This window comes from Heloderma suspectum, chromosome 2, assembly GCF_057233095.1.
Source record: "Heloderma suspectum isolate Gila_16-S chromosome 2, 16-S_ref, whole genome shotgun sequence".
Lineage (NCBI taxonomy): Eukaryota > Metazoa > Chordata > Lepidosauria > Squamata > Helodermatidae > Heloderma > Heloderma suspectum.
In genome coordinates this window covers 201,284,595-201,299,345 of record NC_139459.1, presented here as the reverse complement: position 1 = coordinate 201,299,345, position 14,751 = coordinate 201,284,595, and the positions used below count along the sequence as shown (strand labels likewise).

At 46.6% G+C, this 14,751-nt stretch overlaps 1 protein-coding gene across 1 annotated transcript; it reads right to left on the bottom strand.

Moving 5' to 3' along the window:
• Positions 1-3,786: 3,786 nt before the first annotated feature.
• Positions 3,787-11,067, bottom strand: TUBA1A (tubulin alpha 1a). The gene is made up of 4 exons (XM_084837323.1): positions 10,949-11,067; positions 7,701-7,923; positions 7,038-7,186; positions 3,787-6,560 (listed from the first exon to the last, which is right to left on the bottom strand). The coding sequence occupies exons 1-4, from the start codon at positions 10,949-10,951 to the stop codon at positions 5,580-5,582; spliced, it is 1,356 nt and encodes a 451-aa protein (XP_084693449.1). The 5' UTR covers positions 10,952-11,067; the 3' UTR covers positions 3,787-5,579.
• Between the last annotated feature and the right edge of the window lie 3,684 nt (positions 11,068-14,751).

The window sequence follows — 14,751 nt, the reverse complement described above, 5'->3', positions numbered from 1 at the left end:
TGGAAAGCTCCAAGTGGGGCTGGGGCTGGAAGCCAGACAGGGTTGACTCAAGGAAAGTCAGAGCCAGAGTGAAGCTTAAATAAGAGGTTACTGGGCTTTAGGGTGGTTAGCTCTAGCTCTGCCTCTATGGAAGCTTTGACGCTTAAAGGGACCTGCTCTGTTTTAGCAGCTTCAGGCTGCAACAAGATGGGAATGGGTGTGGCACGCTAGTGTCTTCATGGCCCGAGTCCTCAGAGCCTGAGGACAGTAGTGGAGCCTCCTCTGAATATGGGGGGGGGGCACTGCTCCCTGTGGTTCTTCTGGAGAACTTGGTCCTGGGGAAATAGATGCCTCATGATGCCTTTCTGTGGCTGAGTCTATTGACTGCAGAGCCTCTTCTCGGGATGAGGGATCAGAATCCTCTGAGGATGATGGTTCAGGGTGCTGATCCATGACAGTGCCCTGAATCAATCTCCTCTGTCTTGCCCAGGCTATGAAAGCAGTGCTTCAACCTTGGTCTTTGTCCAAGGGCTGCTGGGAAATGTAGTTCCTTTTTTGCTGTACCTGGGAGCTTGCTTTTCCTCTCTGCTCTTGCCACTGAGTTCCTGTTCATGGCACTGCCCTGACTCCCATGTAGCTGATTGACTGGTGGCGTGGTGCTGGGTGGTGCTGGGATGTAAATACAGCAGCCAGCAGTGCTTGTGAGAGGGATGCTGCCCCTCCTTACCCCCCTGTAAATCCTACTAAACTTTGTACTTACTGTGTCCTCTAAAAAGCTTCTTCTTTGATCAAACATTTCACACAGATTCCTTTGTGTGTGCCCTTTTTCATGCCAGATGTTCACACTTTTTTCATGCCAGATTGTTAGATAGTCCGAATCTCAGGCAGAGGTCATTCTTTTCTCTTAGCATCCTACATGCCTGCTCATTTTTATATATGAAACTAGCATTACTACCACAACTTTTTAGCTTACTCATTTCCTGATGAATGGTGTTTTTTTGTGTTGAGAACTCCCCTGTATAAGAACAAACCCAAATGCTTAATGTTCTGTTGAGTCCCATGACATTCTAAAGGTAGAAAAGAGAAGAGGATTGTTTCCTGATGAGAGATCTGGAGATCTTGAAAGCTTGCATATTTTTTTGTGATCTTTTGGTTGGCACAAATATGGATTCTGGAATTATTTTTTAAAGCAGCTTTGAGCCAGTGGTAGAGCAGAAGCCTTCAGGTTGTTGTTGTTTTTCAGATTCAGATTGCAGAAGAATTCAGACAATCTGCTCACATAAAGCTTGCAGTAAAACAGGACCTTGCTGAGAGGGGAAAAAAATAATCAGAATGCCCTAACACTCTGCTTTACTCCTGCCCTCCTCTGCATGCAGCAGCCTCCAGCCTTGCAGCCAAAGTGAGCAGGAAGCACAAGCACCCATCCACAGCCTAAAGAAGACAAATGCACCTGCAAGCCCAAGCAGTTTCCTTCAATGTTCTGCTAGCTAATGTGGCATCTTGAGGTACAAAAAAATAAAATAATTGTTCCTGTGTCTGGTTCCTGCTCTTTCTACTGCTCTCCAAACCCATGCCACAATCATCCCTCTGGTGCATAAATATATCATTTGGATTTTACTGGATACCCAATAGACAAGTGGCAAAGTTGGCACTCAACACTGCCATTCTAGCATTTCTACAGGTCAGATGGGGTGGGCACACTGCAGTCCTATGGCTGCATGTGGCTCTCAGCCTAATTTCAAGAGCCCTCTGCAAGTGATCAGACATTTGGCAAGAGTGATCTGACCCTCCCCAAGCAGCTAGTTGGACAGAGAGAAAGAGGGAGAAGGGTGGTGGTGACAAAGACAGAGAGAGAAAAGGGAGTGTCAGAAAGAGACAGAAAGGAAATGGCTCCACCCACTTTGGGTTCTGGGTCTGCCCCCCACTAGCTTTGGACCCCAAGGGTATGCGGTCCTCAACAGAAGAAAAAGTTCCAATCATCCCTGTAGGTTAACAAACACCATCAACAGTTTCCCATTAAATTGCACCTACTGCAGTTCACTCACAATTTGGAAAGAAAGGATATCCAGAATTCTTGACTTCAGATTTACTAATGAAGATCAGATATATCATGCCAGAGTTTAGTAACATAGGAACCTTCTGGGTTAGAACTAGGGTTCCAGTTCCCTCCTAAAGAATTAGACATCCTGCTTTTTTGGTATAGCTTGTATTTAATTTGATGTTCCATGTTCACTTCCTCCTTCACCCTTTCCCCTTCTTGTTTCTGGTCTTTCTTCTTCTTAGCATTTTCTTCACAACCAATACTTAAGGGTTCTTCCCCCACCACCTTAACCAGGTTAATGTGTGACAGAGAGGGGCATGGTTATGCAGAACAATCTTATGTGGATCTACTCTGAAGTAGGTTCCACTGATTTCAGTGGGACTTACTGCCATGTAAATATGCACAGTATTGCAGCCTTAAAAAGGGAGGAAAGTGTGGGGATAGAACAAGACAGGAAACAGGAACTGGAATCAGCTGTGTGAATGGTGACAATCCTGATGGGACCCCTGGTCGGGAAGGAGAATGCCAGCAGGAAAAGCCAGTCCCCCATCTTAGGAACATAGGAAGCTGCCTTATACTGAGACAGACCACTGGTTCATCTAGCCCAGTATTGTCAACACTGACTGGCAGCAGCTCTCCAGGGTTTCAGGCAGGATTCCTTCCTAGCCCTACCAGGAGATGCCAGGGATGGAACCCGGGACCTTCTGCTCTGCTGCTGCACTATGGTTCCTCCTGCTGGTTGGCATGGCACAAGCTCCCCAACCTGCTCCCTTGCCTTTGCTCAGTGACCAAAGCCCCTGGCCCTTCCCACTGCCCCCTGCCTGCTGCATGCTTCAGCTATTGGGAGGTATAGAAATAAATGCTTGCATGACAGAAATCCCTACTGATGTATTCCTAGACCACAATGTCACATGGATCCTGGCCCTGGTGCAGTGCTAACTCCTCCATAGTGAGACAACGGGAGCATCCTGTCCCAGACTTCCTTAGCCAATATTTGGGTGTGGGATGCATTTTTCCTGGGGGTATATGAACCAATGCACTGGGAAGTATGTCTGCATTTGTTCATGTGTCTCCTCAACAGTACTGACCACCCCCTTTTCAGTGGATGATGGCTCCCAGGCAAGGAAACAAGCAAACAAAAATCCCATGTGGATTTGAGCAAGTAACCTCCTGAGTATGTTTGTGCTTGCTTTGCAGACTGCACTTCATATTTCGCTTGCTTTTTCCCACTGTCTGGTTTTATGTCTTCTATTGGAAATGGGGGTGGGGTACAATGTTTTACCCATGGGGGGAATTTGAACCCACCCACTCCTGTGCATGTCTGTACCTCCTTTAGCAGAGAACATCACAAGGCTTCCTTGCCTGTGTGTGCTGCCTAGTTTTCTGCATATCTTGGATGTTGGAGGCATGGTATCATAACTGAGATGGCCCTGGGGGCCATCAGTTGGCTCCTTCTGCAGCTCTGGGAGATATGGGTCTTGTCATCAATAGTCTCTGATTCCCATAGCTGACTTCCCAGAGATGCCATGGGCAAGCCTGCCATTTTCCCACCATTTTTGCATTTTCTGTTTGTATGTTTTCCCCTCCCACTCCTGGGCTGAGTATATGTTGCATATGGCAGCTGTTCCACCATTGTAATAGTGTCATGTCATTGTTCCCAGGATAATGTGAGAATAGAATTGCTCTAGTAGTTCCCTATCGAAACCCTGAAATACTTAGAATATCACTATAAGTATTTAGAACAAAGACACAAGACACTAATCCTCTAGGACAGGGAATGCCTTTTATTCACAAACCCATAACAATATTGGTCAGGTTGGGTCTGTAAAACGTTCATGTTTAAAGAACAGATCAGTTATTGTAGGGCAAACAATGGTATCTGAATTTACACTGCTACATAAATTAACCGATCAGACCAAAACTTGAATGTTGTTAAATACAGTGATGAGAAAAACTTTGTGAACCCTAATAATAATTATGGAAATTCCATAGTTTTACCATGATAGCCTTCATAAATCATAACCAGTCCTTTTCTAAATATCCAATAGGGTTTACATTAATCAATTCCATGTCTTGTGAAATAAACCACTGCATAAAGTAGGCAAACAATGAGTACTTAAGAGTCGGGGTATGGGCAAAAGTAAGTGAACCCCTGGTTGTATCAGCTCACTTAAAGGAAATAATTTGAATAAGGTGTTTAAGTAAATAGTTAGATCTTTGGGGATGAGTTTGGGAGGCCCCACCCTATAAAAGGTTCAGAAACTTCGTGAGTTTGGTCTTCACCATACATCATGCCACAATCAAAAGACATCTCTGAGGACCTCCAAAAAGCAGTTATTGTTCATCAGTCTAGAAAGGGTTATAAACCCATTTGTAAAGATTTAGAGCTCCACCAATCTACTGTCAGACAGTCTACATATGGAGAAGGCTCAAGACCACAGTCACTCTACCCAAAAGTGGTCGTCCTATCAAAATCTCTCCAAGAACAAACCGGCGCATCATCCAGGAAGTCAAAAAGAATCCCAGAGTAACATCCAAGGATCTGCTGGCCACTCTCTCCTTGACTAATGTGACTGTTCATGACTCAACAATCAGAAAAAGACTGAACAAGAATGGTGTTTATGGGAGAAACCACTGCTTTTTAAAAAGAACATTGATGCCCATCTGAACTTTGCTAAAGATCACATAGATGATCCCCAAGACTTCTGAAACAATGTTCTCTGGACAGATGAGTCAAAGACAGAACTTTTTGGCCTCAATGAGAAACATTATGTTTGGCAAAAAACAAACACTTGAGTTCAAATAGAAGAACCTCATCCCACCTGTCAAGCATGGTGGTGGGAATGTGATGCTTTGGGCCTGCTTTGATGCTTCAGGATCTGGACAGCTTGCCATCATTGACACAACCATGAATTCTGCAATGGATCAGAAGATTCTAGAGGAGAATGTCAGGCCATTCGTCCATGAGCTGAAGCTGAACCAAAAGTGGGTCACGCAACATGACAATGATCCTAAACATACAAGCAGATCTACAAAAGAATGGCTGCAGAAGAAGAAATCCATGTTTTGGAATGGCCTAGTCAAAGTCCGGATCTAAATCCCATTGAAATGTTATGACAGGACCTGATGCAAGCTGTTCATGCAAGGAAGCCCTCAAATGTCACTGAGCTGAAGTAGTTCTATACGGAGGAATGGGCCAAAATTCCTCCAAACCAATGCGAGAGATTGACCAATAGTTACAGGAAATGCTTACTTGAAGTCATTGCTGCTCAAGGGGGTGCCACCAGGTACTGAATCAAGAGATTTACATACTTTTTCTCACATGGATATTGAATGTTGAATCAGTTGTGGATAAATGAATGTTGAAAAAGCACCATGTTTGTGTGTCATTTGTTTAATCAGTTTACCTATTGTTCTTTATCAAGGATTATGGGGTTAAATTAAGATCTAATAACATTTTAGGTAGAAATATGTGACATTCCTAAGGGGTTCACAAACTTTTTCTCACCACTGTAGCTTAAAATTCCCTGTAAGAGCAGCACCATTGTGACATTTTACTTTAGTATTCCTCTCCTTCCTCCTCCCCTTCTCCCTCAACAGAATCCACACCCACTTCTTCATAATCCTTCTCTAGGGCAGCCATGTCCTCCCGAGCCTCAGAGAACTCGCCTTCCTCCATCCCCTCCCCAACGTACCAGTGGACAAAGGCACGCTTGGCATACATCAGGTCGAACTTGTGGTCCAGGCGAGCCCAGGCCTCAGCAATGGCTGTGGTGTTGCTCAGCATGCAGACGGCACGTTGCACTTTGGCCAGGTCACCCCCAGGCACCACGGTGGGGGGCTGGTAGTTGATACCAACCTTGAAACCAGTGGGGCACCAGTCCACAAACTGGATGGTACGTTTGGTCTTGATGGTAGCAATAGCAGCATTGACATCTTTGGGAACCACGTCACCACGGTACAACAGGCAGCAGGCCATGTATTTACCGTGACGAGGGTCGCATTTCACCATCTGGTTGGCTGGCTCAAAGCAGGCATTGGTGATCTCTGCTACAGAAAGCTGTTCATGGTAAGCTTTCTCAGCAGAGATGACCGGAGCATAGGTGGCCAGAGGGAAATGGATACGGGGATAGGGCACCAAGTTGGTCTGGAATTCTGTCAGATCTACATTCAGGGCGCCATCAAATCGCAGGGAGGCTGTGATGGAGGACACAATCTGACCTATCAACCTGTTCAGGTTGGTGTAAGTGGGGCGCTCAATGTCTAGGTTCCTGCGGCAAATGTCATAGATGGCTTCATTGTCTACCATGAAGGCGCAGTCGGAGTGCTCCAAGGTGGTGTGAGTGGTCAGGATGGAGTTGTAGGGCTCGACTACAGCAGTGGAGACTTGAGGAGCTGGGTAGATGGAGAATTCCAGCTTGGACTTCTTGCCATAGTCAACAGACAGACGCTCCATCAGCAAGGAAGTAAAACCAGAGCCGGTACCACCACCAAAGCTGTGGAAGACCAGAAAACCCTGGAGACCTGTGCACTGGTCAGCCTGTTGGAATAAATTAATATTACTGTAAATTATTTCATTAATAACCATCTAGACAGCATGGGAAAATAAATGCCTCCTTATTCCATCTCATGCTGGCCATCTTCCTTTTTTAGAAGTACATGTACCAATCTATAGTCCATTGCATTATGTGGTGTTCTCTCAACGTTGTGAAGCACCCAGAAAACTTTGGCTATTGGGTGGTATAGAAATGTAATTAATTATTCTGTAATTTTTCTATCACCAATATCAGAAGAAGGCCTACAGCACTGTCATAATTAGTATTTACCTTCTATCACCTAGGTAAAGTGATAGTAGATTACCTACGATCAATGGATATTTTCTTTGACTGTAAAGCTTTGCAATGTGGTAATCCCCTGTGATCTGTGGAAGACAGAAAAACAAGCAACAGTAATCTATGTTGTTTATTGCTTGTTTTTCTGTCCTCCACAGATCATCCTTAAGACAAAATATGTTTACCAGCTTCCTGATCCTGTCGAGGACCAAGTCAATGATCTCTTTGCCGATGGTGTAGTGGCCCCTGGCATAGTTGTTGGCAGCATCTTCTTTCCCAGTAATAAGCTGCTCGGGGTGGAAGAGTTGGCGGTAGGTTCCTGTGCGCACTTCATCTGTGGAGAGATGAAGATGTACGAACTTTAATTATCTTCCTACAATATGATAGATGCTTGCCTGTGAGGCAGCCAGTTCTTTTAGGCTTTATTTGCCAAGATGCACTGTTATCTGTCTTGGCATCATCGGCTGCTAAGTGTATAACCACAAAGTAATTCTGTTAGGTACTCATGTTCAATTTGTTAACTGGAGCTTATGTAAACCAATTTTTTCAAAGTGAAATAGAGGACAGTTTTGCGATATTTCATGGTTTATTAGAGGTTTTATTGTAACAGGAGAAATCCATGTTTAGAAAATCACAGTACCCAAGGTCTGGCAATCTTTAGTCCAGCCTTCCCCAAACAAGTCCCCTTGAGTTGTGTTGGACTACAATTTCCATCATCCATTATGGACACTAGCCATTCTGGTAGGAGATGATAGGAGTTGTCATCTAACACATCTAGAGGGCGCCAGGAGGGCTATTTTAGTACTTTGGAGGAAGTTCAGACTCAGCAATATGGGGTTTACACTCACCAATCACAGTTGGTTCCAGATCTACAAAGACGGCCCTGGGGACATGCTTGCCAGCTCCCGTTTCACTGAAGAATGTGTTGAAGGAGTCGTCTCCTCCGCCAATGGTCTTGTCACTGGGCATCTGCCCATCAGGCTGGATGCCGTGCTCAAGGCAGTAGAGCTCCCAGCAGGCGTTGCCAATCTGGACACCGGCTTGGCCAACGTGGATGGAGATGCACTCACGCTGAAGGTGAAGAAATGGCATAGGTACAGTCTATTAATTAGGTTTTAATTGGGGGAGGGGCTATTTTAATAACCCTGCTATTTGTGATTGAATAAAACACCAAAAAGCTACATTTGTAATATCAATTTGATTTTTATTTTGATATGGAAATAAGAAGTCAGTGATCCTAAGCTTTCTAGTTGATTCTCATGTGGGGAAAAGCACAGGGCAATATGACAAAGAAAGAAAAAGTGTAACTGGTTAATGGTTCAAAAAACATGCTGTTCAAATGGGGATTTGGAAACAAAAATAAATGTGTGGAAAAGCCATCATACCCCTCAGCTGGAGAGTAAGTAAGCCAAGGTAATGGAAGGATTTAGTAGCATCATATCTTTGAATGCTTGGCTGCCACACCCACCCCATTGTTACTTGAATACTATGAATGATGTGTTCAGACAACTCCCTGCCCAACTGTCCTTTTGTGTTGGTGCTTATGGAGAACTAGAGACAAAATTGTATCCATGAATGCCCAACCTTACAAGATACAGCAGAGACCAGATTTTCTGAAGAATCAAGCCCTGTGACCCCTTAGCCTCAGGCTTAATCCTTTTTTCCCCACTTTGCAAGTGGAGTGTGCTCAGCCCCAGGTACTCTCACATTATGTGTGTCCATTGTTCTGAGGAACATTTTGTCACCTGACAAGTCTAAGCCATAAAGATGCCAAGGGATGCCACACCCTGTCCAGGAACAATGGGTATACTCTGCAGTAGGAACATACCCCTAGCCATTATTTTGCTGTCTACGCCTATGCTGACGGCTAGTGTCTGTGATCTGCAATGGATTAACACAGCCGGGTCTATTCCCAGCATGATCTCATTATGCTGTTTTGCCAATTTTCCCTCCTCTGACTTCAGTTCAGCTGAGAACATGCTTGGGAATGAAATAAATCAATGAGGTGGCTGGATCAGAAAACAAATCTTCTCTATCACATGCCAAGGAAGCATGATTGTAGGTGGTGCGTGATCTTAGCAGAGACAGTGAACAAGGTCTGTTCTTTCCATGAATTTGATAATGCATTTTTTACATACAATAGTGTTTTTAAAAAACGACTAGGTCCCCATCCACTTTTAACTGCTCATGCAGTTAAATACATTAAAAGGGGATGGGAACCTAGTCTTAGAAGCGTTTGCAATATCGAGAATGCATAAATGAAAGTTAAGTGTAACCGATGTGGAAGGCACTTGCTGAAAACAGAAACCAATACAGTTACAATGCAGCACTGTCTCTCGATAATTATTCTGGTCACATCTGCCCGAGGAGCCACCCTCTTTGTCTGCTCCGTCAGCCATCACCCTCTGCCTTCTATTCATTGACAGACCAATCTGCTTCAGGGCATGTGGGCTGGAACAGGGAGGGAACTGCCATTTCAAACCTATGTGATACTCAACGGGTCCCCCCCTTCTCCCCCCATCTTGGCACAGATTCCTTTAACAATGCTGTTCTTTATGCAGAATCTCTTGAAGCAATGCAAGGGCGTGGCTTCCTCTGCAAAGATGATCCCCTCTACTACATACAAGGAGCTCAAAACTCCTGCGCTGGCTGCAGTTTCCCCACAGTATAATCCTATGCATGTCTATTCAGAAGTAAGTCCCATTGAGCTCAATGAAGCTTAGCTTACTCCCAAGTGTGTATAAGTTTGCAGCCAAGACACCTTTTCCGATAAGATGTAAGGCTTTTACAGTAAGAACTCCACATCCACCACCCAGTACCCATCACCACAGCTGGTCCATGCTAACTGTTGTCATGCTCCCTTCTTTTTCTTCCAAATGGCTGACACAATAATAAATCACACTTAATATTTTAATAGCATTCCTGTTCAAGGGCTCCCATCTTTTCAAATACGTTTATTTAAAGGGGGCAAGAAGGAAAAAAAGATACTGAAGCTTCAAGTGAACCATACAATCCATCTGTTTTTCACCAGAAGGCTAAGAGGTGCAAGCCTGTTAGTCTGCTGCAGTACAAACAACAAAGACTTGTGGCATTCTAAAGACTAACAAATTTATTTTGGCATGAGCTTCCATGGATGTTGTCCCCTTCATGAGATGCATCTGATGAAGTAGATGGTGTCTGCAACAGCTTATGCCAGAATAAATTTGTTAGGGTTGGATGCATATTTAGTCATACTTAGAGTAAACCTACTCAAATCAATGGGACTTAAGTTAGTAATGACTACGGCTGCCCCCTTAAGCATAATGACTAACTGAAGTCGCATTGATTTCCATGGGTCTACTCAAAGTATGGCTAAATATGGATCCAACCTTTCGTTTTTAGGCTGCCACAAGACTTTTTGTGTTTGTTGTTTATTTTAACGCCACCGGCAGTCCGATCCTAGTCACGTTTACTCGGAAGTAAAACCCATTGATTTCAGTGAGGCTTTTCTTCGAAAAAATGTGCTTAGGGAGATAGCCTGAATTGCAGATGGCTTCCCCCGCCACCGGCCCTTCCTTGTGTCCGGATTGAAGCAGAGCCTGTGGCTGGGACTCTCGCTTCCCGCTGACATCGCCTCCCTCCTCTGTCCACGCGCAGCTGGGAGGGCTTGGAGCTGGAGACGCAGGCAGGCAGGCAGGCAGGCAAGCCGCGCCATGGGGGCAGGGAGCCACCCTCGCCTTTTCCCAGCCAGAAGCCACTGCGTCAGGCGGCGCAGAGGGGCTGCTGCCGCCGCCTGTGAGAATGAATCGTCCACCCTTCGCGGGCGCGGAAGGAAGGCGGACATAACAGCCTGGGGAGAGCTCTTCGCGGTATTTCTACGAGCGCCGGGAGGAAAGACCCGCCGCAGAGGCGCACAAAGCCTGCCGGCGGCCCCGCGGAGGGAGAGGCAGAGAGATGGCGAAGAAGAAAGGCAGGCAGGGGGCACGTCCGCAGGGAGCGGGAGACGGAAGAGCGCCTGCCCTGCCGCTCGCCGCCAGGTCCCCCGCCTCTGCACACAGCGCTGCCTCGCTGCCGCCCCCGCCCCTCCTCTCCGAAGCCCACTGCGGTGGAGACTCACCATAGTTGCTGCTTGGCCGCCGAGCTTGGAGAAATCGCGCCGGAGAGGAGAGGAGAGGAGGAGGCGAAGGGTGCTTCCTTACAGCGCGACTCTTAGGAGGTCGATGTAAGAGAACCTGTAGCACATCGTCCAACGCGGCTCCCCTATATACAATCCCATCACCATGGAGACGGGCGAAGGCTTTTTGTGGTTGGTCGAAACACCCCCAATCTGCCTGGAGAAGCCACGGGAGGAGAAAAGCGATTGGCCCAGGGCGCATAGGATGAGGTAATCTCTCCCCCGCCCCGACACCCCCCCCCTCCTCTCCTCAGCATCCAAAGGCTGTTTGCATCCTCCAGACAAAGAAGACCAAACCGAACAGTTACCCATCCATCATATTGCGCGCGCGAGTGCGGCGGGCGTGGTGGCGGTAAGGAGAGGAGAAACGGATTTTGCGGGGTTTTAAACAACCTTAAACATTACGCTCGGCCTACTTCCCTCAGGGCAAATGCCAAAGAATATGTCAATCTCGTACACACACACCCTCCCCTCGCAAGGAACTGAGCGAAATTATAATGCCCCCATCATGGAGCGGATTGAGATTCGCAATTTAGCAGAATCAAGGCGAGCAATAAAGGGACGGCTCACATCCCTGTAATTTGAGATTTCCATAATTTTAACAAAAGTATATGAAGGAAATGAGGTCTGAACAACTGGTCATGGATTTCATGTGTTGAGCACAAAAGATTTAACATAGGAGTTAAAGCAAAAGCAACCCCCAACTTTTGTTAGCCGCATAAAAGAAATATCCAGAATGTATCGATGATTAACAGGTAAATCTCCCACATCAGTGGAACCGTGTGTTCATGCAAAAAGCCGCAGAGCAGGGCTATCTACGCCCAGCTGGGGATCTGGCTCTGCTCAGTGAGTTCCTTGCAAACACCTTCCGCAGCCTGTACGTCTTGGACAATTATGCACGCAGCGAACTGGAGAGGGGGGCAGCGCCCAAGTCCGCTGGGCTCCTGAGACCGGGAGTCTTTAAGACGCAAGGCGAACATAAGCCTGGAAGTGGGTCTCCGCCCCACCCCCACCCCGAGAAAGGGAGACATCCCTAATGAGGGGGAAGTGTCGCCGCGACTTCCTGCGGGTTTTCCTCCTTCCTGCTATGTGTGGAATATGCGGGGGAAGGTTTCACACCACAAAGCTTTTGAAAGAAGGGCATGTTGAAGACTGAGGGTGGGCGAGGCGAGAGAAAGGCACTCAGCGGGCAAGCTTTGCCTCTGGGGGAAGCAGGAAGGAGCGAGAGACAAAGCCAAGGATGAGGTGGGAGTCGAGGCTCGGCGGGCAACAAGGGCCACGCCACACCTCCGGCCAAATGCAGGAAGAATGCCCCCGCCCCGATCTCAGCTATTGCTTCCTGTAACGAGGTCGCGGCTTCCTTCCCAGGGCTGGACGCCGCGCGCTTGGCTCTGAGAACGGCGAGGAAAGGGAAACGCAGGCGCAGCTCTCCTTAAGGGGGCGCGGGGGGGGGTGTTCTTAAGGGAAGGACGTCTCCGGATTTCTTCAAAAAGCCCACTGGGTGCGGTAAAGCATGGGTGGCGTGTTGTACGGGGAGAAGTTATGCGGCTTAACACAAGCCATCCCCTCCAGAGTGGATGCAGAGCTCTGATTGATTTCCCCCTGCACAGGCTCACAGCCTTTCCCGGTTCTTCACGCACCCCTTTTTTGCTTTGCTTTGCTTTCTGGTCTCGCAAGATAGACGGGGAGCGGGGGGAGGGACAGCTGCTCGCTCGCTCGTAGGTGGAGTCATGAGATTGGCTGCTTTTTTCTCTCCAGAGCCCAAAATGCTTCCTCGCTCTCTCGCTCACCACATCAAGATTTCACATATTTGAGGCATTTCCATGTTATGCTAATAATAATAATAAATTTTCCTCTAGAGCTTGTACGATTCCACCACCTTTTCTTCTGGGTTACCAGGTTCTTCTCTATGTAAAATTAAGGCCTTTATTTCAGAACACAATTTAAAATGTTGATCTAGAAGACTTGGTTTCCTGACAATGGCCTTTTACCAGCCCACTGCTCCCCCACCCACCCTTTTCAAAGTACAGCTTCTGGCAATAGATATTCTGCTGGAATACCTGCATCTCCTCCTTAGCGATATTCTAATGTAGTTAATTTCCTACCTGGCCATGGATTGACAGACTGAGCATTGAAAATGCACTTTACTCTGCATTTATACTAGTCTCTGGTATTGTTTTCCTGTATAACTTGTATTCCAATGGCATTCATGCTCTGTGCATGATCATGAGTGTTTATGTTTGTGATTGGCTCTTGACAACGGCCAATTTACTTCACTTAGGTTGCCATGTTTTCTTCTGGCAGGGCCCCTGTGCTCTTACCATCTATACAGAATATGGGAATTTAGCAGAGGGGCTTGTTGTGAAATGCTGTGATGGAGAAAGATTTGCAGATGGAGTTTCTGGCTGCTGCACAGAATTGACAAAGTCTGGAGATCATTTAGTCCACCTCCCTGCTCAGTGCAACAGAAACCAACTGTTAAAAGCACTGGGGAACCCACCCCCTCCCAAGAAAAAGCTGCAGCCCCAACTTCACTTTAAATAGGGGGAGCGCATAGCTCAGCAGCAGAGCATCTGCTTTGCGTAGAAAAGGCCCCAGGTTCAATCCCCAGCATCTCTAGATAGGGCTGGGAAAGAATTCTGTTGGAGAACTGCTGCTATTCAATGTAGGCAACGCTGTGCTAGATGGACCAAGGGTCTGCCTCAGTGTAAAGTAGTTTGCTCTCTAAATAACTCTGTCTAATCAAAGCTATGGTTTTCCCAGTAGTAATGTATGGCTGTGAGAGCTGGACTATAAGGAAGGCTGAGCGCCGAAGAATTGATGCTTTCGAACTGTGGTGCTGGAGAAGACTCTTACGAGTCCCCTGGACTGCAAGGAGGTCAAATCAGTCCATCCTAAAGGAAATCAACCCTGAGTGCTCATTGGAAGGACAGATCCTGAAGCTGAAGCTCCAATATTTTGGCCACCTAATACGAAGAGAAAACTCCCTGGAAAAGACCCTGATGCTGGGAAAGACTGAAGGCAAAAGGAGAAGGGGACGGCAGAGGATGAGATGGCTAGATAGCATCACGGATGCAATGAATATGAACTTGAGCACACTCCGGGAGAGAGCGCAGGACAGGAAGGCCTGGCGTGCTATGGTCCATGGGGTCACGAAGAGTCGGACACGACTGAACGACTGAACAACAACAACAACAAGCCCGGTTGGAGGACCCTACAATCCTATGGTAAAAATGTCAAATACTGCAACACTGGATGCTGGAATACTGGATATTGAAACACTCCCTCCTGTACTTTGCTTGATTAAAAAAGTATCTGTACTACAGGCACAAATCTTGGACTTATGGAACATTGAAATGACAATAGTAAAGTATAGAGGTAGGAAAATATGTAGGTAGAATTACGCATTCATCACTGGCAGTATGGTGGAAGCCTAAAGCCTGTATAGCACAAGAGTGACTGTGGCTGTACCTCCACAGACTCCAGAACAGAGGTAGGGAACCTCTTTCAGCCCAAGGGTTGAATTCAATTTTAGAGGAGCTCTCAGAGGCTGGATTTGAGTGGTGAGCAGGGCTGAAGGCAAAGGCAATGGGGCCAAAGGCAAAATGGGTGGGGGGAAAGATACAATATGCTGGTATGTTTTGTATTTTATTGTATCTTAAAGCTGTTACTGCCAGTAAAGAAGTCTTGGGAGAAACATTTCATCATCTTAGAATAGGGGGGAAAAACTGCACAAAAGCCAAGAA